Source organism: Gallus gallus, chromosome 5 (assembly GCF_016699485.2).
Source record: "Gallus gallus isolate bGalGal1 chromosome 5, bGalGal1.mat.broiler.GRCg7b, whole genome shotgun sequence".
In the NCBI taxonomy this organism is placed as follows: domain Eukaryota; kingdom Metazoa; phylum Chordata; class Aves; order Galliformes; family Phasianidae; genus Gallus; species Gallus gallus.
Genome location: NC_052536.1, coordinates 3,961,100 through 3,984,922, shown reverse-complemented (window position 1 = coordinate 3,984,922; position 23,823 = coordinate 3,961,100). Strand labels below are relative to the sequence as shown.

The following is a 23,823-nucleotide window of genomic DNA, read 5'->3' as shown; positions in this document are numbered from 1 at the left end:
GTGCTCCAGCCCTATCTGTACATAGCGAATGTAAATCACCCACAGTGTTGCACAACCACTGTGTTATATCCATGCAAATCGGTCAGTCTGCTCACCTGCACAAGTGCTTGCTCCTGTGTCTCTGCCTGGTGCATCCTGTGGCGATGTTAATGATCTCAGCCACCTGGCCCCTCCACAAGGTAAGGAGCTCCTGCAGCTCTTGATATCTTCTTGGAGGTAGGGTTAGGGGAGCTGATGGATGTTGGATTTGGAGTTGTTCTGGAACGTCCAGGCTTGCACTGCATGCCCCCGCCTCTTGCTGACACCTGCATCCCTGTGTAGTCTGTATATGTAGGACATGGAGGTGAGATTTGCTATGGTGGATCTTATACCACACGCTGCTCTAGGTTTACAGAAAGAAGCATTCTTACTGCTCAGTACTTAACTGCTTTCAGGGGCAATGTGCGGTTCAGTGGCCAAGTGAGAAGATCTTTGCAAATCCATCTGCAAATTACTTGTGAGAAATAACAATCATGCCTTGAAGTTGTTACTGCCAGGTTTAGTGTTCTGATGTTGCTTTGGTTCTTCAAGGGTTGAGGAAACATGCTTCCCAGGAGCTTCATATCCTGCTCTTGCAGCCTTGCTTACTCCCACAACACAGCAGGAGCCATACACAGGAAGGGATCAGACCCTTAGAAGAGTGTGACAGAGATTTGAAATACTCCTGGTGTCTTCCACTCCATCTCACACTAAATAACTGCCTCATCCATGTTCTTGCTGTAGCAACCCTGCCAGCACTTCGCCAGCGTGCAGGTTTCAGATAGCCCTTTGCAACTTACAGAGCTCTGGAAGCTGAGCAAGAACACATCTGTAGTGTTGCTATTAGAAGCAGCTGAGGGAATTGGGATTGCTCAGTCTGGAGAAGAGAAGGCTCAGGAAGACTATTGCTTTCTACAACTTCCTGAAAGTAGGCTGTAGTGAGGTGAGGGTCAGTCTCTTCTCCGAGGTAACGGTGACAGGACAAAAGGTAACGGCCTCCAGTTGCACCAGGGAAGGTTCAGGTTGAATATTCTCAGAAGGAGTAGTGAGGCATTGCAACAGGCTGCCCAGGGTGGTGTGGAGTCACTGTCCCTGGAATGTCCAGGAACCATGGAGATGTGACACTAAGGGACATGATTAGTGGGCATAGTGGGGATGGGTTGGAGTTAGACTTGGGGATCTTAGTGATATTCTTCAACTTTAATGATTCTATGATTCTATCGGCCATTCAGTAACCTCTGATTCTTACCCTTTATATCACTGTATTTCCATTCTGTTTTGTAGTCAGACTTAACATGCACATAAATATGTATATGTGTACATAAATGAGTTATTCATATACATGTCCAGAAAGGTTGGGAAGCAGCAGGCCAGGATGCTGCCCAGCCTTCTGCTCTAGCACACAGTATTCCTATTTGGTGCAGCCACAACCCTCAGAGCTGGAGCTTTCATGCCATTCCCCCAGGTGCTAACCCAGCCTCTCCTCTGCCCTGCAGGACAGCCTGGCATCCCTGGCACCAGCAAGAACACACAGCAGTGACAGGAGCCATGCCCTGCCTGCCTCCCCTCCTCTAAGCATGGCCATTTCTCTGTAAGGTAAGTCTGGAAACTTACCTGCCTCAACTGCTCTGGGAGGAGAAGTGGATTGCAAGGACTGCCATCCAAGCACAAGGCTCTGATTTCAATCTCTTCCCAAGAATTTTGCTCTGTGCTGTAGGCAGCACCTAGAGATGACTACTCTCGCCTGCAGTCTCCACACACCTGAGGTGTTCTGGTTGCCCCATCTCTTCCCAGCTGTTGCCACACCCAATAGCATGGCATTTCCCACTGTCCCCAGTGAGCCCCTTGCGACCCACTCCACTCCCTTCTGGAGGTGCCTGGACAGCAGCAATGAAGCAGCAAGCCAGGCCACAAAATGGTACAAAATGGCACCTGTTGAGATGGGGAGGGCTGGTGATATGACTCAGCACATCAGGTTCATCTGTTGCACGTGGCTGTCAGCACAGACCCCTCTATGCTGTTGGGCTTGAGAGCAGTGTGTGACCTGCTGGCACTTCTGGGCTGTTTGTGTTGGTAAATATAAGTGGAGGGGAATAAGCTCTACTTGTGACTTTGCACAGTAAAAACCTTTTGTAAAGGATGAAGAAGAAAAGGTAGTATTTAATTAGCTCAATTGAATTATCAGTACAGACAAGCGATGGCTGGAATGGCTCAAGCTGTTGGTTGACTTACTTCATTGTGTCAGCAGGAGGACCAAGGAGGGGCACACAGGTCCCAGCCCTGTGCAGCATGGCTCACCCCCACAGAACCATTGATCTAGAGCAGCTCAGGGTTCAGCCTGTGCTATTCAGACCCCATTCAAGGCTTTTTGGGTAGCTATACATCATTAATTAACCGTGCAACTGTTGTCTGAATCATTTCATCTTACCGTAGCTGTTGCTTACATTGCTCTACTCTTTGAGAATGTTCTTTAGACCAATACCCAAAATACATTTTTGAAAGAGGCTGGGTAGTGAAGGAGGTGTCAAAATAGGACCAGGTGACTTATATGCTGCTGATTAAGTTTAAATAATTGAAAAGTGCTGGTATTCTATGACTTTCTTCTTACCTACATACTTGTGATTAATCATTTGTTTTTCAGCCTAAGGTTTTCCTTCTAGATTCACTCCCAGATTTTTCCTCCTGAGTTCTGCCACATACTTTAGATTTACTGAGGATTACTCCTAAGCATGGCATGTCGAAAGATTTGTGAGAAAGCTGAGAATAAGATAAATGTGAGATTATGAGAGACAGCATCTTCACAGCAATTGTATCTTTCAGAGAGCAATCAGACCCACTGAAAGGCAGGGAAACCTCAGGCCAAGTTTCAGTTCAATCTCACGTAACCAAGCACACCTCAGAGACTGAAATTACTAACAATGATGATAGTCATCTGGCGTTTTCCTAACAAATAATTTGGAGTGACTTTTATTGTAGTTATCTCAATCTTCACACCTCCTTTCCCTGGTAGTATCTGGGTTAATTTCTCCTCACATTAGAAGACAGGCTGCATTAAAAAAAAGAAAGGGGGGGGGGGGGGAATGAGTCACCAATAAAAGATGGGAAAACATTGGCATAGATCATCAGCTCTTCAGGCCCACTTGTTGTCCCAAGTGCTGATGGATGAAAAGCTGAGGGCGGGAGCGGGCACAGGGCACAGGAATTGTGCTGCAACCCATGGGTAGATAAAAGCCTGAGGGAAAGCACCGTGAGCCCAAGAAAACAGAAAGCAGGCTGGAAAATCTGATTGCTGCTCTCTGCCAATGTTCTACTTTATCTTCTGATTTACTTTAAGAACGAAAATTGTTTTACCTCCAAATATATCATTTCTCCTTGTCAGTATTTTGTAGCTAGGCATTTGGAGTGGGCACATATCCTTGATATTATAACATAAATGCTTTTGCATGCATGTTTTCCTAGTGTCAAAATAACATACCCAGTGGGTATTGGGAAAGAGTCATTATATATTTCTTTAAAAAAAAAAATGTTGGGACTGCCAAATCTTGACCTTATTGTGAGTAAACTGCACAGAGACCAAGTTGTAATAATCAGTCATTTACAGTCAGCTTAAGTGCTCTCTGCCTCAGTTTTTCTTTTTGTAAGATGGACATGAAAAGGTCCTTCAAAGCCATAAAAATTAGTTTACGTTTCTGAAGGATCTGAGATCTTTACATTGAATACCATAGTTGGATGTGATGCTCTTACTGATGGGTACTGTATGGCATACAGACTCGCACATAAACTATTTGCATCGTTTTGTGGAATAAGGTTTAGCAGTGTGATCATCAAACAATAATCAGACTGGTAAACTAAAACAGGGAATGATCTAGCCCATACAAGAGAAACAGGTTCATTAAATCAAGTAGATTTGTATTTTCCTCATACCTCTCAATAAAGCAGTTTCTACTGAAAATCTCAATTTGCAGTCATGCTTCAAAGTATTTATTCTTAACTATTGATGCTGTGTTGCTCTCCGTTTTATCTTTGTTTCTCTAAGAAAGCTAGTATATAGTAGTTTGTGACATTTCCATTAAGAAAGATCCTTAACATTAAGCAGTTATTTAGAACCAAAAGCCCTTGCCCTAAGATACATATGGTTGCACTTAAGCAGAAATCACCACTTTATGTTAGAAAATATTGTTTTCATCATAAAAGGTAAGTGTTCCCAGAAGTGTATTAAAATGCTCAGAGATACAAAAGAAAAGTACTGGAATTCAATCTTGGAGTACCAATGTAAAAATATTTAAATATGCTATAAATTGAACAGATCCAGCACTGTTCACTGAAGAGTCTTTCAGGTTATTAAAATACTTTCTGTTCAATGAGAGACACTAAAAGTAATCATGCAGTTTGTGCGCTGTTCAGTGTTAGGAACACTTCTGGATATACTTCTTCAATAAAGTTCCCTGGGTCACAAACAAAACCTTCAGCTCCTATGAGGAGCAATGAGACTAGAAGGACACATCATAAAAGAAAGTGGAAGGGAATAGGTATAGACTGTATTTAATTCAGCTCTAGTAGAGGCAATGAAAGGACTTGAGTGGCTGAAGTGAACTGATTCCCAATGACATCTACACACCCAAAGGCTTGGTATGTGCACTGTGTGGCAGGCATCAACGCATGGAACATATGGAGGAGAGCAAGGTGGTGATTGGCCTACAGTTAGTGGGCATGGTGGGGATGGGCTGGAGTTGGACTTGGGGATCTTAGTGGTCTTCTCCAGCCTTAATGACTCCGTGATGCCTTAAGGTGAGCAGGTGGAGGAACTAATGGTGCTTCTATAGCAGTCTGGCTCTTAGTCTTGGAAAATGCAGAAGCTGGTTTTGTCATGCCCTCCAGAGCAACAGTGAGGGTGCTGCAAAGTGAGCAAAACCAACCTTAAATTTGTGATGCAAATAGCAAGTACAACAAGCAGCAGTATTTTTACCAGCAATATTTAACACTGCTGGGTTTGAGGCCTTTACAGTAAAATCTTGACTAAGTTCGCACAAAATCTTCCTTAGGCTTGCCCCTATCTTTGAGCCATTTGATTTTGGAAAGAGTTCAAACTCCAACTCTGCCGCTTCACAGTGATTAAGAACAAGAGATATAATTCACCTCAATAAACAATGCATCTAAAAAGATGTACCATGTTGAGTGTGGAACTGCTCTCAGTAACAGCAGTGAATGACCCTATCAAAAAGTTAAGCAGGTGTAACCAACACCGTGTGAGGCACAGAGCATCATGCAAATCCCCAAAAAGACAACAAATGTACACAAGGCTTCATGTGCGCCAACAGCCCCAAGCTCAAACTTGCACATAACTCTGCAAAATGATATTTCCTCTATGAAAACATGTCTTTGCTGTGACTGCCAGGTCTACCAGCAGGATGGGAGACCTGGTTTGGCGTCTACGTTCTCACCCCACTACCTGTTTCTGAAGCCCCTGGCCTTGCCAAAAGATGGTGAGGCCATGGTGTCTGGTAGGTGATTTGCCCCCAGGGGTTTGCGTGCACTTTGCAGTGAATGTTTTGAAAGGACCTTGTGTTAAAGGATCCTTGCAGGAATTCCTATGCAGGGAAAGCTTTATTTATTTAGGTCAATTTTAACAGTATTTCCTGACCTGTGAATACCATCTCATGGGAGAATTTGTTTGTTGTTTTAGTTACAGAACAATAAGATAAAAATATCCCGGTCAATTGCAAGTGTAGTTGGTATGGGAACTGGGTTTTGTTTGTTTGTTTGTTTTTGTTTTTGTTTTGTGATTTTGTTGTGTTGTGTTGTTGTTGCTGTTAACTCAGTGCTAGCGCCTAGATGGAGGTTATTACCTTACTAATTACCCTTTGTCCAGTGGTGGCCTCCTAGCCTCCTAACAGTTCATCTCTATTTTCTATCATCCTTTAGAGTGCTTTTCTCCTACGTTGCTGTTTCCCTGTTCCCATCATCCTCCATTGTCATCTCGCTTCTTCCTTTTTTACACAAAGGAGTTAAAGGTAACACAGCTACATTTGAAAAAGTTCATCATATAAATGCAGAAACTAAGTCAAGGGCTGCTCTTACACAGAATTCTCCAGCACTCCTCATTAATTCTCAGTAATTCTTGCATGATATGAACCTAACTCCTAGTGCTGGTTGCTAACTCCGTGTACAGTTCCTTCAATAGCTATTTTGTTCTTAACAATAACACATCTCCATCACACTGAATGAGGTTCAAATACACAGCTGTTACAGAGAACTTCCATTCAAGCTGATAGGGTATTTGACTGTAAAGAAGTAGATTAATATAGTTTTGGAGTTAGTTTCATTTTAAACATTAGCTTATAAAGGAACTGAAGTGTGTGTTTACTTTTTACTTATAAGTACAATTAAGACAAATCCACCTTTGTTCTGGAAGTGCTGAAGTTCTTCCCTAACTCAGGGCTAGACCAAACAGCATTTTAAAATGTGCGGAGGTGAGGTGTATCTTTTTTTTTCCCCCCAAGTTCACAGTGTCTGTTTGCTCTTTTTAAAGGAATGTGAGGAGAGTCAGTTTAAAAGGTTGATCTGTCGGCAAATACTTCCCCTGTGGTTACATGAAGTGAAATGCATTCTTCATCAGAGAAAGAAAGTGTCCCCCAGTATGTCAAAGCACCCAGTAATCAGGTTGCAATAGTAACAGATTACGGCTGTCATGTTTCTTTTTTCTCCAGGTTCTGATTTCTCTCCCTATCTCTGGTTTTATTCTAGTAAGAGATACCCAGTGGCTCATTTTGCTCAGGTCATCCAGGAGAACTTACATGGGCCAATAGTTTCCATTACATTTATCTCATCCCCTGTCTTTTGCAGCTAACCTCAGTGAGTGCCACACAAGCAGACGAGACATAGCCTGAACTACATTTGCATCAGTGGTAGTCTGAGAAAAACAAGACAGGGATGTTTAATTCTAGAAGTTGTCCTGCATCACACCTCCTCCATAAATAACAAAAGTAGCTGAAGGAAAACTACTCTAGCTTTGCTGCTGTTTTCATAGCGTGAGAGCAATGTCCAAGGCACTCAGCACTGTGATGGTGGGAACCTAGTTGTTCCCTGACCTACAGCTTTCCTAGGGGCGCTGAGCTCAAGCCACACTTGGGTCTCTCCCTTGGTTTTACTAAGCATAAAGGTGAGCTTGCCACAATTTGAGATCTTTCTGAGAAGTTCCCAAGTCACTGCTGTGCTGGGGAGTAGCCATCACCCCATGCCAATGTGCACTTGCAGGGCACACGTTGCTCGCCATGCACCTTAAGGTACAACCATGAGACGCACTTGATGCAGCCTGTCTACTCCATAGGATTTCCTGGTATTTTGAGGAGACGGAAAGCAAAATGTAATGTTCTAGTGCTTTAAAGGAGGAATGAACATTGGTGGGAGGCTTGTTTAGTATCTGAGTGGGATCATGACTACGATGTTCATCTGCATGTTACCGGCATGAAAATACGCAATTGGGAGCAGTTTGAAGACGAGTGGGCTTGGAAGAAAGGAAAACTATTCTAGGGAGGGAGGAGGAAGGGACTGCTAACATTTGCAGCACGAAGATCATGGAGAAGATGGAGATATCAGAACAGGATGATCTGCAGGAGGAGGAAATCAGGCATAGATCATGGGAGACAAGCCTAAAAGCATGCTGGGAGGATGGTATTTCCCCTCTGGGCTGAAGCAGGCAGTGCCAAACCCGCCTGCTGCAGGGGCAGGAGGTTACCAGCCAACCCAGCACACATCAACCCCGTGGGACCTTTCTTTCAAGCATGCGATGAGCATGCTGGCAGCCACATTTCACAGCAGCGATGATGCAATATGGCTCTTGTTTCAGAAGCGTCTCCTTCAAGTTGACAGATACTGTTAACATCTGATTCTGCTCAGATTGCCAGTGCCGGGGTTTGAGACGCTTTTCTGATGATCTCTGAAGGAGTGGCAAGTGCACGATGGCTGTAAAAAGCCTTCCAGCCTGTGCTTAGCAGGACAGCCAGCTGCATACTTTGAGTATGTGAAAAAAAAACAACAAATAACAGCTTGCTGCTTTCGCCTGGTGCTTTAAGGCAGGGAATGAATGTTTGCAGCTCACTTGGGATTTGGTTGTGTTTGGTGGATTGGTTCAAGGCACCAGGACCTTCCAGCAATGCTTCTACAGTATTCTTCACATTCTTTTGTCTGGCAGAGGGGAAAATGTATGACTGATTCTTGCTTAATTAGGCCTCATCTGCTAAACAGTTTTGTCACTATTTACATACGAGTAGTCCCGCTGAAGTCAAGTCCTACAGCTGTATACTTCATCTGGTAACAATGTAAATCCAAGATAAACATACTTGGAACAAGAGAAGTACATTACCTTATATGTATGAACCACCTGAACATAGCAAGCCCTTGTAGCACAGCTCTGGCAGAGGCCAACAGCGATGCTGTCTCAGCACCCTGTATGCAGAACACCTGATTGTCACTCTTAAATGTTGGACTGGACTTGATGTGCTAGGGCTGACTTTTACTGAAACATATGGCTTGCCATGTGAATGACTTGGAAATAACTGTGCCCCCCTGTGATAAGGTGAAAAGAAGTTCTCTCCCCTTACTCAAGTGGTATCTCATGGCTAGGTCTCCCATGACCCGGAGATCTGTTCTTCCAGAGATAGCAGAGTCAGGGGTGAGAAGTAGAAGTAAATGGCTGGAAACCCAGTGTACAGCTGGGTTTAATCTGCCTCATTCCCTCCTCAATGCCTCTCCTGCAAGAATCTCTCTGAAGGACCTGGCAGTGACCTTTCCCTGCTGTTTCTCTGTGACCACTGACATCCTGTCTCTGTCCCTGGTCCCCCAGAAAAGTGTGGACTGTTCAGTCACCAGTGAGTATCCCTATGGGATTATGACCGCTTTATCCTACTGCCTCCACTTCTGCTAGGTAACTCCCATGCATTTTGGGCATCCTGTATTACTCTACCCATAAATACTCTACCCATTTTGTTCTTCCATACCCTTTATTTCTGTTATCCTGATTACTATGCCTTTTTTTTTTTTTTTTTTTCTCACCCATGAATTACTTCAGACTGATATGATGGAAGTGATAAAGAACAGAACACCCTTTCAGCTTAATTTGGTCTGATGCCCCTGAGACCACCAGCTGTTGCCTATCACAGTGAGGTGGAGGGCTTGGTTTGAGTTATCCTAAGCAGTTTCACAGGAGCATTTCAGGACAGCATTCTAGCATTGGCAGACCCCATCAGTTGTGTGTCCTGTTCCAGCCATAGATTTCCTGGACAACTTTTGTGCAAGTTTTTAGTAAGTTCAATACTGTTACATTGTCAGAATAGTGTGACCTGGCCAAATTTTCCTCTGGATGTTCCTAGCAACTGAGAGCTGTGTTAAAAAATGAAACTATCTGAAAGCTAATGGGATGAGAAGCAGGGAGAAGTGCTTTGGATTGACTACTTCTTTACAAATGATGGAGCTGGGATGGCTTTCTAGGTGAAAGTTCCTTGAGTTATGAAAGAAGTATGTAGAGGTGATTTTTAAAATTTATACGATATTTTTATAGAGTTGTCTCTACCCAAATCCGCTGAGAAGAACTCTGCAGAGTCAGAAACATTCAGGTCTGGGATACTTACTTGTGCGAATGACCTATAGGACTTTCTATCCCAAACAGATATTACTGCAGTGATTTTGCTCTGCTGAGGAACAGGTTGGCTCAGAAGGCTGAGAGAGCACATCTCACAGCCATCCTGCTTGCTGAAATGCCTGGAGGGTGGCTTTAATAGAATTTAAAAAGTGGTACTAACATGACTTCATAACTGCTACTAAAATGAACTACCAGAACTTGAAGTAGTTGAAAGTTCAGCTTCCTGGTGGATGATCAGTGCCTCAGGACGGGTCTCAGGTGACAAGTGACAGGGCGATTTATTAGGTGCAGCCTTACACCAGCCTCATGAGCTGCTTGTCCCACTGCATGTCACACAGCAGTGTGCGATGTTGGTGAAGGGGGCCTGCAGTCCTCCTCCAGGCAAGTGCACTGGAGTCCACCTGACTTCCATTTGGCCACCTTGCCCCCAGGACAGCCGAGGCAGGGACATACCAGCTGTACCAGTCTTAGGGCAGCATCTGCTGGTTATTGCATGGATCAACAGAAGTGGTTGTCATGGAAGAGGCTGCTTGCTTTGACTCACAGGCGGAGGTACCCAAGGCTGGGGCTGGGGGGGGGGAGCAGGGGCATCTGGGGGAGAAGCACCCCATAAATGCACCTGTAGCAGTTGTTCAGGAGGGAATGGTGAAGGGCGAGGAACTCAGGCTCTAGCCCCTGCTGTGCTCCCGGGGGCACTCTATGAAGTTTGGCAAGTCCGGGGCCTGATGGCTGCAGTTCTCCTCTGAGGGCTGGAGTGGGCACAGCGGCGGTCCCTGGGCTGTGGTCCCTGGAGAGGAGACAGGGAGAGAAAATGGGAGCAATGGGAGGCAGGGAAGGAGGCCCTCACTCTGGGGGGTGGGGAGGGGGTGGGGGGGGGGGGGGGGGAGGGATAATGGATCGGGATCGGGGAACGTCTGGGACAGAGGGGGCCAGGGAAGTAGATCGGGAAGGTGCGGCTGGATTCGGCCCGGCTCGCCCAGGCCAGGGTGCCGCACTCCCCGCGGGTGCGCAACAAGTCCCGGAGCGCTTCCGCGGGAGGACCGCAGGTGGACTTACCTGTGCCCCGCGGGCAGGGCCGGGAGGCGGAAGGAGCGCTGCCGGGGCTGCGTCGGGCCGGGGCTTTCCTCGGGAACTTTCCGTCCCGCTTCCCGGGGGCGGCCGCGGGCGCGTTTTATAGCGAGCGAGCCGGTAACCCCTTCTCATTCATTAGGATCACGTAAGAACTCGGAGGGAAACGTGACTCTGAGCTAAGGCGTTTGCGTACATCTATAGGTTTTTAAAACTCCCTGCCAGTCGCTTTCTGTCTTCTGTAGGCACCAAGGTGGCGGAGAGTTGAAGCTCGCGGATATTGCAAAGGGTTATTAGATTCATAAGTCACACCAAGTGGTGGGCGATCCACTGAGCAAAGCAGAAGTTCTCACATGATGACTTCAAACAAGACACATTACCTTCCAGCATCTGTTGGAGAGACCAGGTTTTAAGACACTTCTGTCTCCAGGACAGCAAAGAAACAATGGTGAGTACCTATAAAAATAATAATAATTTTAAAAGCGTATTTTTATAACTGAAAAAAAAAAAAACCACAAGCTGGAGATGTTGCTTAACGACAGAGTGTGATATCACGGGCTCGGCTTTCGAGTACTTAACGCGCCCGGGGCTCTGACCCAGCTCGATGGCGGTGCGGCCAGCGCAACTTTCACCCCAGTGCTCTGGGCTGGAAGGAAAGCCCGAGGAACTCGGAGCGGAGGAGAGGGCGGGGGGCGCGGGATGCGGGCAGGGCCGGGCGGAGGGCGCGCAGAGTCGCGCTTTTCACGTGACGCCAACGGGGGCCGCGCAGGAAGCGCGCAGCGGGCGCGCAGCAGCGGTGGCTGCGGCGGGGCAGCACCCTGGACAGAGGCGGCGGCGGGGGCGGCTCTGCGTCCCGCCCCGCTGCGCGCCTCTTGCGCGACCCGGCGGGGCTAGGGGAGTCGCTGGCAGCCGGCGCCGACCCCCCCCCGCCCCTCGCTCCTTCCCTCCCCTCCCATCCCCGCCCGCCGGAGCTGGGAGAAGTTGAATTCCTCGCGGTGCGGGCTGCGATAGGAAAAGGAGGAAAGGGAGGGAAAAAAAAAAAAAAAAAAAAAAGAGTCTTGCAAGCTCCGGGGGTTGGTTTGACGGTGTCAACTTTGGGAAATGCGAGTGTTTATCTCCGCGATCTAGCCACTGCCGGTGGTGCTGGCTGTGAGCAAGGTAAGCAGAGGGGTGACTCCCCCCCCTCTGGCTCTGCCTTCCGATCGGTGCTGTGGGGATGGGTTCCTGCTCTGTGCCGAGTTTTGTTCCCTTTGTGGCGGGGCTGTGCGTGGAGCGTAGCAAAGGTAGGAGACGCGTTATGAGATTGCACTGCGAGTTGAGTTAAGTTGTGCCTGATTTTATCTGAGAATCTCGTATCTCGATCTGCGTGTGCATGCTTTGGGCAGAGATGCAACCGATCGTTACCGAGATAAGCAGATGCGCCGGGTTTTTTTCCTAGCTGAGGATGGAAGTTGGTTTTGCATAGCTGAAGAGCTGCAGCTCAGCGCTGTCTGGCACTGTGCACGGCTGATCTCACGCAGATAAAGAGACGCAGCTGAGCTGCACCTCCATTGAGCCGCCCGGTGCCCAGCGCGGGGGTCACCAATGGCCCCGCGGTGTATGTATATGTGTGTGTGTCTGCAGCCCCCGACGGAGTGGAGCGCCGGGCGCGCTGCGCTGCCGATCCCATGTCCGCAGCCGCTTCCCTAGAAATGAAAGGGGGGAGGTGTTTGACGAGCCTGAAACCCAAACGCAGCCCCCCACCTGGAGATGGTTCGGATAAGCTTTCTGCTCGCCTCCCTCTCTCTAGTGCCCCCCTCCCCTTCCTTTTCCGATTCTTCCTACGTAGAAATGTAGCTAATAATATTTAGTCTCTGGGCTAAAAATAAGCTCTGGAAAGTCAGCAGTTTGGCGGAGCAGCGGCGGTGTAGCAGGTAGAGAAGCCCTGGAGCCCTGCGCGGAGCCTGTGCATCGCTCTCCCCCCCAAACCCAGGCTGCTGGGGGGGACTCCCGAGGAGGAAGGGGCCGTGCTGCCTCCTCCGGGGGATCCCGGCCGCCCCCCTCTCCTCCCTGCCCCGGGGGAGAGGCTCCGACTCCCCCCACCCCGGCACCGCTCCCTGCGGCAGAGCCCACGGCGCCCCGCTGCGGCGCCGGCCCCGCCGGGGAGGCAGGGAGGGAGGGAGGCAGGGAGGATCCCGGCGCCCCCGCCTCCCCGGGCTCCCGCGGCGGCTCGCACGTAGCGCCGAGCAGGGAACCCCGGCAGCGCAGGGCTGGCACGGCCGGGCGTCCCACCCCCGCCCCAGCCCCGCTGCCCCCGCCGCGCGGTTACCGCGGCTACCGCCTCCCACCGGGGTCCCGGGTGCGGGGGCCGAGGATGCCATCCCCCCGAAGCCAACATGGAGCTGCCGCAGGAGCGCCGTGCGCTGTGCGGTGGGCTCCTGTCCGCCCCTCTCCGGGAGCGGCCCCCTCCCGGCCGGGCAGCCCGGGGAGGGGCGGGGAGCAGCCGGGTGTTTTTCCACTCGCAGTTGGAAAGTTGCGCTGCCGGGACGTTTCTCGGCAGCGCCCAGGCGAGGAGAAACTCGTGGAGAAGGAAGAGGCCGCTCCGGGAGCGGCTGTCGTCGGCAGGATGGAGGGAGCCCGAACGCGGCTCCTTAGAAGCGCCGCGTTCTGAGATTCCTAAGGAAGCATCCTCTGACCTCTCCTCGCTCGGGAAGGAGTCAGGTGGCTGAGAGCTGAGTACGTGCGCTGCGAACTAGAGGCGGTGAGCCCTGCCGGAGCCCAGCCAGTTCCCCAAACACACCGTGCTGCTCTCAAGGAGCTTCTGTTTACACGAATTTCCCACCCTGGGGACCACCGTGTATGTCTTCATCCACTTCAGTTTTACACCCAGTACTCTGTCAACAGCCCTTCCAAACTCCTAGTCCTGCTGTTGCCCTTTCTGCCTCCACCACCCTGTTTGTGCAGAATACTGATCACTCTCTGCGAGATGGATGGGACGGGTGACCTCTAATAAATGACACTGGGCCATATTTGGTCACATTTGCTCGAGTGACTCATGCCTTCATCTGCAAGTGGCTTTATTGATTTTAGTACCTAGTATTTCTCCAGGAGCTGTCACCCATTTGGTGGTGGTTCATCACTGCTTTCTGTCTCTCATGTTTATGATACTGTAAAATGTCCAGTCTCCTCTGAATCTCACTTCATCCTCCAAAGCTTTGACATGACAGCCTGTTTTTGTCCTCTTTAATGGCTTTCCTTTTATTTTTCCCACTACCACAAGTGTTGTCTTCGATGCTTTAGAATCGTAGAATCATTAAGATTGGAAAAGACCTCTAAGATCTCCAAGTCCTCCAAGTACCTCCACCATGCCCACAGACCATGTCCCTCAGTGCCACATCTACTCTTTTCTTGAACACCTCCAGATGACTCCACCCCCTCCCTGGGCAGCCCATGCCAATGCCTCACTGCTTGTTCTGAGAAGAAATTCTTCCTAACATCCAACCAGAACCTCCCCTGGTACAACTTAATTGTTTTGGTGTCTCTTGGGTATTTATATCCAGTATGAGATGTTTCTGTATGTGGTATTTGATGTAGGCATGATCTGTCTCAAAATTTATCATTCTCCTTTTGGATAACTACTTGATTTTCAACATCCTTCAATAGTTCTCCTATTTTGAATGACCTGATACTTCTGGCAGCCACCGCTGATAGGCATGGAGACTTGCGTAGCATTTCATTAAGCTGAGGGGCTGGATGTGCACACGACTTTGTGCAGCAAGATATTTCTTTCATTTCTTTACCACACCAATATTCTCAAGCTCCTCAAAATGCCCAAAGAAAATGTCATCTGGCTGCCATTTAGTAACTGGACATTGCTTCCTAGAAGCAGTGGCACACTATTGCCCAGCCATGAGAGATTCTGGAAAGGTGGATGAATCCCCAAGGAGAAATTTTGCTCAGAACTGGAAGTCTTATCATGAATGAATCATTATAGTAAATCTCCACTGAGCACTCCAAGATGTAGCTGCCAGAGTTTTGTTTGTTGTTGTTGTTGTTGTTTGTTTTTTTTAATCAGGTACACAAACAAAGAGAACATCCATAAGGTTTCAGGAGATCTAGTTCATTCCTCCAGCAAAAAATAGTAATGTCAACATGATGCCATAAACAGCGACCTGTGAAAGCAACAATACTTCTGAAAATCAGCAGGTTCCTTTGGACTTGGGAAACAGACAGGTAGCACAGGCTGAAAAGCATATGGACAGATGTATATGGACAGACTTATGGGTAAGCACTTTCACAGCTCCCTCCCCTTTGAGCTAACATTAGATTGAGAGCACAACATTTCTTTTGTTGGTGGAAAAACCCTTGGATAGAGGCTTGGAAAATGGGGCTAGCAAAACGAGGTTCTTCAAAGTGGTTCTTCAAATGGAGACAATGGCTTTTGGGGCACGAAGAGCTAGGAAGACTGAAGTGAGGAATGCAAGGCTAACTTGTTGCCATTCGTGGTTGGCAAGCCCTGCTCACAATAGGGACCACAGAATATGGCAGATGATAGGTAAGCATGTAATACTCATATGGCTAGAACTAAGCACTGAAAACAAATCTAAGCATCCTGTGTTTCCCTTGCATTTGGGTTTCCAAACATTTTTACACCTCCTTTCTTCATCCTTCCCACCACACATAGGAAATATTGAGATGTCCTGGCAAGGAAATGTCCCGGGCCATCCCAGGGCTTGTGATAAGCTGCTCTGTGCACAAATCACTTGGCACTTCAGGTCCTTGCTCCCACACACCAGCAAGGTGTGGCACAGCACAGGACAACTCCTGGGGGTCACTGAAAATATCTCTGAGACATACTCTTGCAAAATTATAGCCAGGAAAACATAACGACTGACATGCAGTTCATATAACAACTGCCCACCCATTTCATTATTTCACAAATGTGCGATTCGTGCTTGTGAGCTGTCACAGTTAACATTTCCATCTGTCTCAATATTGCTTCTATTCTTAGTTGCTATGTGATAGATGTAGGTGTATGAAAAGGATTTCTCCCCCTTCCCTGTGTCATGAAACAAAATAAATGAAAGCCACGTATGTGTATCTGTGCATTTCATGCGGGCCATAAAGAATACTGGCACGCTGGAGGCATTGCCTTTGATGGAGTGAGCAACGCACAGCTGTGGCCTCTGGGTGCTGCTAGAACACGTACACAATGGGGCAAAGCGTAAGTAAGTAAAAATCTAACCACAGAACAGTGCTGTTTTGATCTTCTTTTGAATATGTTGTTTTAGAGATCTGTTTTCCTAATCACAGAAGTATGGGAGTCATCTTACTTATTGCGTAATTCTAATTAGTCTTTTCCCGAGGCAACCTCAGAGGGAAGATCCAAGGATCGAGCCATTGGCTCTGCAGATATTCCAGACTTGGAGCTTTCCAGATACTCATTGCTTGGACAAACAGAAAGTTCTTTGCTTAGGATGGATAAATCCCATGTTTCTCAATGCCTACATGCCAACACTGGATGTGATCAGACACCCCGAAAGGCTTACAGGTATCTCACAGTGGCCTCAAGCATAGGCAGAACCTGGCTTCGTTCTGTGTGTTCCACAGTTCCTGGTGCTGCTGGAACTCAATGACAGAACACAGTCTTGTGGCCTGTTGGCAGACTGTATGAGCAGCTCGGTTGTCATGGACCACTCTTTCCATCAATGTCCAAATATATACTTTCCCTTCCCCTACTTTTTAGTGCTCTTTAGTGTTCTTTAGTACCCTCTGGTGTTTCAAACAAAACCCTAACTTAACAAGCATAAACCATACACGTTGGCCTCCAATTTATTTTGACATTTGGTAAGAATGATTATGCAACGTGTTCATTAAGTCATAACATTTTCACTACTTTGCCATTTCAGATCTTTATTGACTGTAGCACATGTGAAGATAATGAATTTATTTATTTTCAAAATGGGAAGTAGGCCACAAACCTCTGACGAAAACACATTACTTCTGTTTCTAATGTATACAGAGCCTTTTAGAGGTGTAGGTCTCACCTGGCTGTAAAAAAGTAAAGGCTCATTTCTGAAAAGGGGTAAGGAGGGGTGTATCATCCGCTGCAGTGTTTATAAGGTGGTGCGGCTGAGGTGGTCTAGTCAGACAAGTTGTTTCCTTTTACTTAAACAGAGCCCCTTCCTCCTGACAGTCCTTTGTGGGGCTTATGAATAATGCATTAAACGGTTAAGGTAATAGATAATTAGATGGGCCAGCTAAAAGCAATGCGAAAGGGGCTGGTAGCACAAAGATTACAGAAGGTGTGTGGGCATTTTGACATCCAGAAAATGTTATAGATCTGGTCTCAGCTACCTCAGTCTTATGATGATAATTAAGAAATGTGGGTGTAGGAAAGCTATTTGCATGGTTTGGTTGGATTATTGCTGCAGTTCAAAACACAATTGGCAGAGACACCCACATTGGACATAATTGCCCTTTGATGAGGCAGATACTGACTTTTTAAAGTTGACATAGTTAAAATTATGTCTAAAGTTTATGGGGCCACAAGCTTCTGACTAGATTCCATTATTAAAGCAAATGGTAACAGACAATCTGAAGCACTTAAAAGTTGGAGGCATGTTGATGAGGAAGGGACATTGGCAGTGAGAATTCTTTAGGATTAACTCTGTTCTCGTCTGCTCAGCAAGAGTAGAAGAAACATGGACAGTGTCCAGAGAGTTTGCCTCATATGCATTTTCATACATCCTCTTCAAGACAGGCTGGAGAGAAAGACAGAAAAGCTGGTTCTTTGGCTGCTCTATCAATAACTGGGAGCATAAATTCCAATTCCTATATGGCTTGTGTGTTGTATGGCAAATCTTTGCAGTTCTTTTGCTACTGTATGTTCATCAACAGTACAGATGTATTACCAAACTCCCCTCTGAGCAATGAGTAGAATGAAAAATACCACAGATAAATACTTATATATGTGTGTATACATGCTCCAGCTTCTTTAAAAGTAGATTTTTAAAAATAAACAAATGTGAATGGTAACTATGGGAGGCACTGAATATGTACTGTTATGGAAACTTCGAAATGTTGACTTCAGGCCTCATCCCGCATTAAGGTGTATTTTATTTATTTATTTATTTATTTATTTATTTATTTATTTATTACGTTTGTATCCCTAAAATAACAGCAATGGAAGAAGCTTGCATAGCAACCCAATGGTCATTCCATATTTATTATAACTCCTATTCAGGTTTTCCCTGAGGGACAGGGAAGTTCTGTATTGTCTTACACTGTGTTCAAAGAGGACTTCAATATTTTCCCATAAAACTAGGAAAAAAAAAAAACCTGACAACGACATTTGATTTAATAATCAGGTGCAAAACTGAATTTATAATGAGAATTTATTCAGAAACTGAATTTATAATGGGTTTCAGGGAAGCAGGTGGTTATTAAAAAAAAAAAAAAAAAAAAAAAGATTACTTCTGACAGCAAATACTGACCAACTCTGCTGAGAAGGGGATTCATAAGCAAGGGTCAGGAGGGTGGAGCTTCTGAGGTAGTTGTCTCTGCCAAATAAATGCTCATTCACATGTGCTGAAAGTTTCTAAAACCATCTGAGAGGACATTTGGTTGAGTTTTATAAGCAGATACCTGATAAAGTAGAATTGGCCAAGAGAAAAAGCTCTAGTGGTTTTTAAGTGGGGTCCAAATCCCAATTTTGGAATTTTCTGATAGGTGATAATATATCTCAGGTATCCTTTGCTTTTGTACATGCCACTTGCTGCAGCCTGAAGTGTGACAGCACTTACGCTATTGTTGAAATGTTATTGCACCAGAAAGGAAAAATGAATAGTACATCTACTGGTCGCAGAAAGTCATCCACACCGGGAGTGAATCTCACATTATTTCCCATATGAATCTTCTTGCACCTCAAGTTTGGTTTATTGACTAAGTTATTCCAAGCCCTTATACCGCACTCATCATCCATTGCGGTATTTGAACACCTTGCTAAGTGACATGACTAATATCTGCCACAAGTTTCACCCTCAACCTCTCCCAAAGGAATGAGTGTTTGAAGTCTGTTTTTTTTTCCTCTGCTTTTCTTGCTGTGCATTCATCCTTCACAAAGGCCTGGTGGCGTGAGAGGTCAGAGCTTCATCAGGGATTCGCCCCATTCTTCTCTCCCCCCAGTGCCACATCACCGCCAGTCACTCTATCCATTGCCTATTCCCCAGGCAGATCTGATTCTCACACATTTCCCGCCCGCCACCTGTTGTTTTCCTGCTCCCAAATTCTTCACCTAGACTCAGCCATCAGCTGCGCAGCCTTGGTAATAGCCCAGGATACCCACTTCTGTTCTGGGCTCTGTCTTCTCTCTTTTTTTTTTTTTTAACTCTGTCAGAGATCCCAACTTTGCTGACTTCAGAGAGGCTTTTGTTCCCCAGTCTATCGCCTTTGGCACCAAATAGTTATTTTTATCATCCCATCAAAGATCTCCCACAGCACTCGCTAAGGAGAATTCTGCCAGCTTACAATTTTTAGGGAGCCCAAAGCAATCAAAACATTTGACAGGAAGGCTGAGCCTTTTTTTAAGGCAAAGCGAGAAAGTTAATTTTAAATGGTGAGAATTTCATATTCGTTTATCTGGAGGGATTTTCCAGATGAAGTAGGGCAGAACTTCAGACTGCTGTTTCAAGGCAGAGGAAAGCTGGGGAAGACGGACTTTCCCAGTTTGCTCACTGCTGGGCTCGTCCCATGCCCCATGCCGTGGCATGCCGGCCTGCTCAGGGGCAGCGGGGAGGGCCGAGGGGAGGTACCGTCGCCTCCTCCACCTCCAGAGGCCATTTCATAAGCTGCTGCTTTTGCGTGACAGCTGCCTGCGGCCCTGATTAGCAGCACAGCTCAGCTTGCTTCTGCCAGGCTGCCAGCACAACTGCATGTGCTGCGCCAGTAACTATCAGGAGTAGTTGGGCCTCCTTGAGTGCCTGCTGCCCCAGGAATGACTTAATCATTCCATCTGGGAGAGACCACTAAGATCATCCTGTCCAACCACAAATCCATCCCCACCATGCCTGCTAGCCACATCCCTAAGTACCATATCTACTCTTTCCTTGAACACCTCTGGGGCAGTGACTCTGCCACCTCCCTGGGATGCACTGGGCGTGATGCAAGCTTGGCTCCAAGTCTGGTTTGAATCTGTTTGCCTCTTCATCTCTCATTTTGGGTTTCTCTCACACTTTTCAAGCCTGGAAGAAGCGAGGGGCTATACAAAGTGGGGAAGGAGCCCCATAAAGAGGTCTTTGCAGAGGAGAGAGGAATGGTGCACGTGCTGAAGGTGGGCCCACACAGGGGAAGCAGATGAGCAAGGAGCATGGGCATATCTTGCCCAGTGCTCATGGGACACAAGATGAAGAGTTATTGATCCTGTGGTGACCTGCTGGTGCATCATGCCTGTCTGCATCCAAAACCACAGTGTGGGAAGTCATTGCCTCTGTGAGCTTGTGCTGACTGTGGGATGTTGGTCAAGACCAATGTCTCTAAATATCACCTGAATTCAGACAGAAGTCTAAGTCAAACTTGTGGGAGAGTGTGTTTCATGCACTTGCTCTCTGCATGTGTTTGTGGGAACGCTTAGCTTATGCCAGTTCCAGCCTGCCTGTGTCCCTGACATGGGAGTAACAAAGCATCAACTCACTGCAAGAGCAAGGTCCCAGCAGAAAAGCAGCAAAAACCACTGCAAATAAACCATGTTATCTACTGTGCATCCTGGACGCTGGTAACTGTTGCAGATTTCTGGCAGTTAATGAGGCATAAATTAAGAAACTAATCAGAAATGAGCCTCTAAATTATACCAATTCCTATTCATTTGCTTTTATCTCAACACAACTTCCTAAAAGAATATTTTTAACAGATTTTTTTTCAACATTTCTAGTAAGAGGCAATAGATAAAATGTCATAATTTACATATGAAGGAGTTCCTGTCAGTGCAATTCCTTTCTAAAAAGCCATTTTACCCTAATATGGTCCCAGAATTTAAGTAACATATTCTGTCAGAGCAACTTTTGCATCAAAACAATTTTTCTATGTTTCATTTTCAAGAAAAAAATGTTGAATATTTAAATTCCATATCCTTTTTGATCTTAATTCCCATCACAGAAGAGCTCTTTAGGCCTCATCAATGTGCTCTAGGTACAATATCAGAGTATATTTTTCATATGATAGGATCTAACCCAAATTAGGAAACCAAAGGGGAACATGCTATGCATGCCTGGGAGGGAAATGGATTCTGCTCCAAGCACGGAGAAGGGTAAAGCATCAAACAGAAACATAACGAAAATACAGAATAATGGTTTGAATTCCTTGCTGCAGGATCCTTGCTTAAAAGTGCTTGGCTCTGTGCTGATTTACATGCTTTGCATTCCTGCTGCCTTCAGTGGTGTCTTTATATTCAAGTTACTGAAGGCACAATGAGGCCATGGATTATATCGTCAGGTTGCAATTAGTTATAGCAGATTGATCAGGGTAACTAATGACAAACAAAGCACAGTTTGAAGCCACCACTCCTTTGTAAGCATTTACATGTCAGCTGTGTAAACTACATGAAAAATAAACAGTGTCCAGGAAACAAGCACTAATAATGTTGTTGCTGAGTTCATACTCTGGCGGTGTGGGTACTGGATCTCTGCAGAAAGCCCCATGGCCGTTCCACTGGAGTTTGCTTCTGGTGCATGCTGGGGCACACCAGCCCCGTGCTTGGGTTACTGGGGTCCTCCCAGTGGCCATGTCCCTGCCGTGCAGCCTCACATTTGAGAAGCTGTGTGGAGCTTGAGGAAAGTTAGTTACATGCATCTAAAAAACTCATGTTGGTTTTCTGCATATGAACTGCAGGATTTTCAGGCCCAAAGGGGCCAGCCCCATGCTCCTGTCCCACCTCAGGTCACTCCCCCAGCAGCCCAGTGCTTGCTGCTGTCATGTGCCATGGTGCCCATTCATCTCCCCAGTAGAACACAGCAATGTTTATATACCACATGGTTCCAGTTATTAAATTAGCAGAAGAGTAATAATCCCAAGTGTTCAATAAACAGATAAGACAGCAAACAAATGAAATGTGTTAGTTGAGGGGGATTTTGGCTTTAATGCGATGAATCCAGTGTTTGCATCATGAACCACAAGTCACAGGCCTGGGGGAAGAGGACGTGATGTTGTCTGGGTTTTGTTGCTAAGACTATTTGTGGCCACAATGACAGTTTTTTATCACAGTTGGCAAAAATGTCTACTGTTCCTCAACTACTTCTCTCTTAAATGCTTTAGTCTGTTAACATGGAGGATGCTTTGACCAGAGGGCAGTGGGCATGGCCATGAGCTGCTGGAGCTCAAGGGGTGTTTTGACACTGATCTCAGACATTGGGTTTGGGTTTGGGTGATCTGTGTGGGACCAAGGGTTGAACTCAATGGTCTTCATGGGTCCCTTCCTACTGGGGATTCTCTGTGATTGTGTGATTCTATGACTGTTTCTGGGAGGCCATGCTCTGCCTTTGCTGGCCGGGAGGTGTGCTTACAATGTATGTGTGCAAATGGCGTGTTTGGTCTCTGTGCCAATGGCTGCACAGGGGTGGCAAGACCCAAGAACTGGCCATGTGTGCTCCCACAGCAAGTAAAGTCATGAGCGGCTTAATGTATCTCTACACAATGCATATATGCACTTCCTCATCTGCAGGCAGCTAATCTGCACCTACCACAGAGCTCTGCTACGGCAGCAGTTTCACGCACAGAAATTGCGCTGAAATCCCTGACTAGAACACACGGGACAAGATCCAGGGCATAGATCCCCCATGTGATGGGAAACTGGCATACCTTTAGCAGACATGAGAAGAGACCAATTACTTTAATCGTTGGTTCAAGTTCTTAAATTCTCCTCTGCTGTAGCTGGAGGGTGATGATGCTGAGCTATTAGGTGGTATTTTCCTCAGCAAAAATGTTGTGGTTTCAGTCCCAGTGACTGAAAGGTGCTTTATCCTGCACACACACGGCCTGAAAATCACATCTAATGAAAGATCTTTGGTTTTGCAGTCCCACTGGTGTGAGTGGGACTAACAGCATCACAGCCCAGTCATCGCCTTCCAAATGCAATATGCCTGAGACTTCCAATCGTGTTTATAACTCACTGCAATTCTTCACATTGCTTGAGTTGGAAAAGTTTATTTCATTGAACTTTCCAGCCCTTTAATGTGAAAAAATAGCAAAGATAGGTAACTAGGAAACATGAATAAACATAATGAAACATAAAATACTTGTAGTGATATAAGAACTGACCTCAGGCAATTAAAATTATTAATAGAAAAAAAACTTCAGTGTCAAAACCTGAGCATATCAACATCATTCACATTTGTGTAATCAGGATTAGCTTGTATTTCCTGACAGCCAAGGAAGAGGGAGTCCACGTTGCAGCTTCCTGACCTTTTTCTCTTTGAAAAACAGTCTGAGATACTACGTTCCTACAGCAGGGAGTGCGAAGGTGCAGTTGTGGGGGGAGGCTGAGCCACCTTTCATGTATAGACCAACTATGGGCCTTTTAAGATATTTATTCTTTTCAAATATTGACTTTTTAAAAATTATTTCTCTTACAACTGCAATGGGGGAATTTAAGAGCCCCACAACCTACTTCATCATATAATTAGATTATCAGTAAATTTGGACCTCATACATCAATCACTATAATGCATAGACTTCACTGAGACAGAAACCAGATGTGTGTGCTGCTGCTTTGTTCTTTACGGTATCTACAGTATCATTAGTGCCTATGCTATTGTTTAAATTGAATTCAGCAAAAAGCAATGGTCTTATCCCACTACAAACAATCTGATACTGCTGTAGGGATAAATCAACATTGTAGTGATGGACAACTCTTAGTTGTACTCCTTCACTGTCACCATTTGGAAAAGGGTTAAGTGTAACTGGTGCATGCAAAACATAATTTTATCTAGTCAGAAGCAGGAAAAAGACACTGGATGTCAACATGAGCGGGCATGCCATGGCACTGACACAGTGCATTTGAAGCACTACAGTCACCTGGCTGAAATAACTAGGAACAGGTCCTACTTAACAGTGCTGAGCTCCAGCATCCG

The 23,823-nt window shown here is 46.3% G+C and overlaps 1 protein-coding gene across 4 annotated transcripts in view; it reads left to right on the top strand.

The window, feature by feature from the left end:
- The window catches only part of BDNF (brain derived neurotrophic factor), a 53,957-nt gene that overhangs the window by 8,080 nt on the left and 22,054 nt on the right, over positions 1 to 23,823 (top strand). For 2 of the 4 annotated variants that reach the window (NM_001398062.1, NM_001398061.1), the window contains 2 exons: positions 1,515 to 1,614; positions 10,969 to 11,171. In NM_001398062.1, the coding sequence (NP_001384991.1) occupies positions 11,169 to 11,171 (3 nt within the window). In that variant the 5' untranslated portion in view covers positions 1,515 to 1,614; positions 10,969 to 11,168. Of the gene's footprint in view, positions 1 to 1,514; positions 1,615 to 10,968; positions 11,172 to 11,792; positions 12,007 to 23,823 lie in introns of those variants that run through there. The other 2 variants (NM_001398068.1, NM_001398069.1) reach the window with 2 other exon arrangements.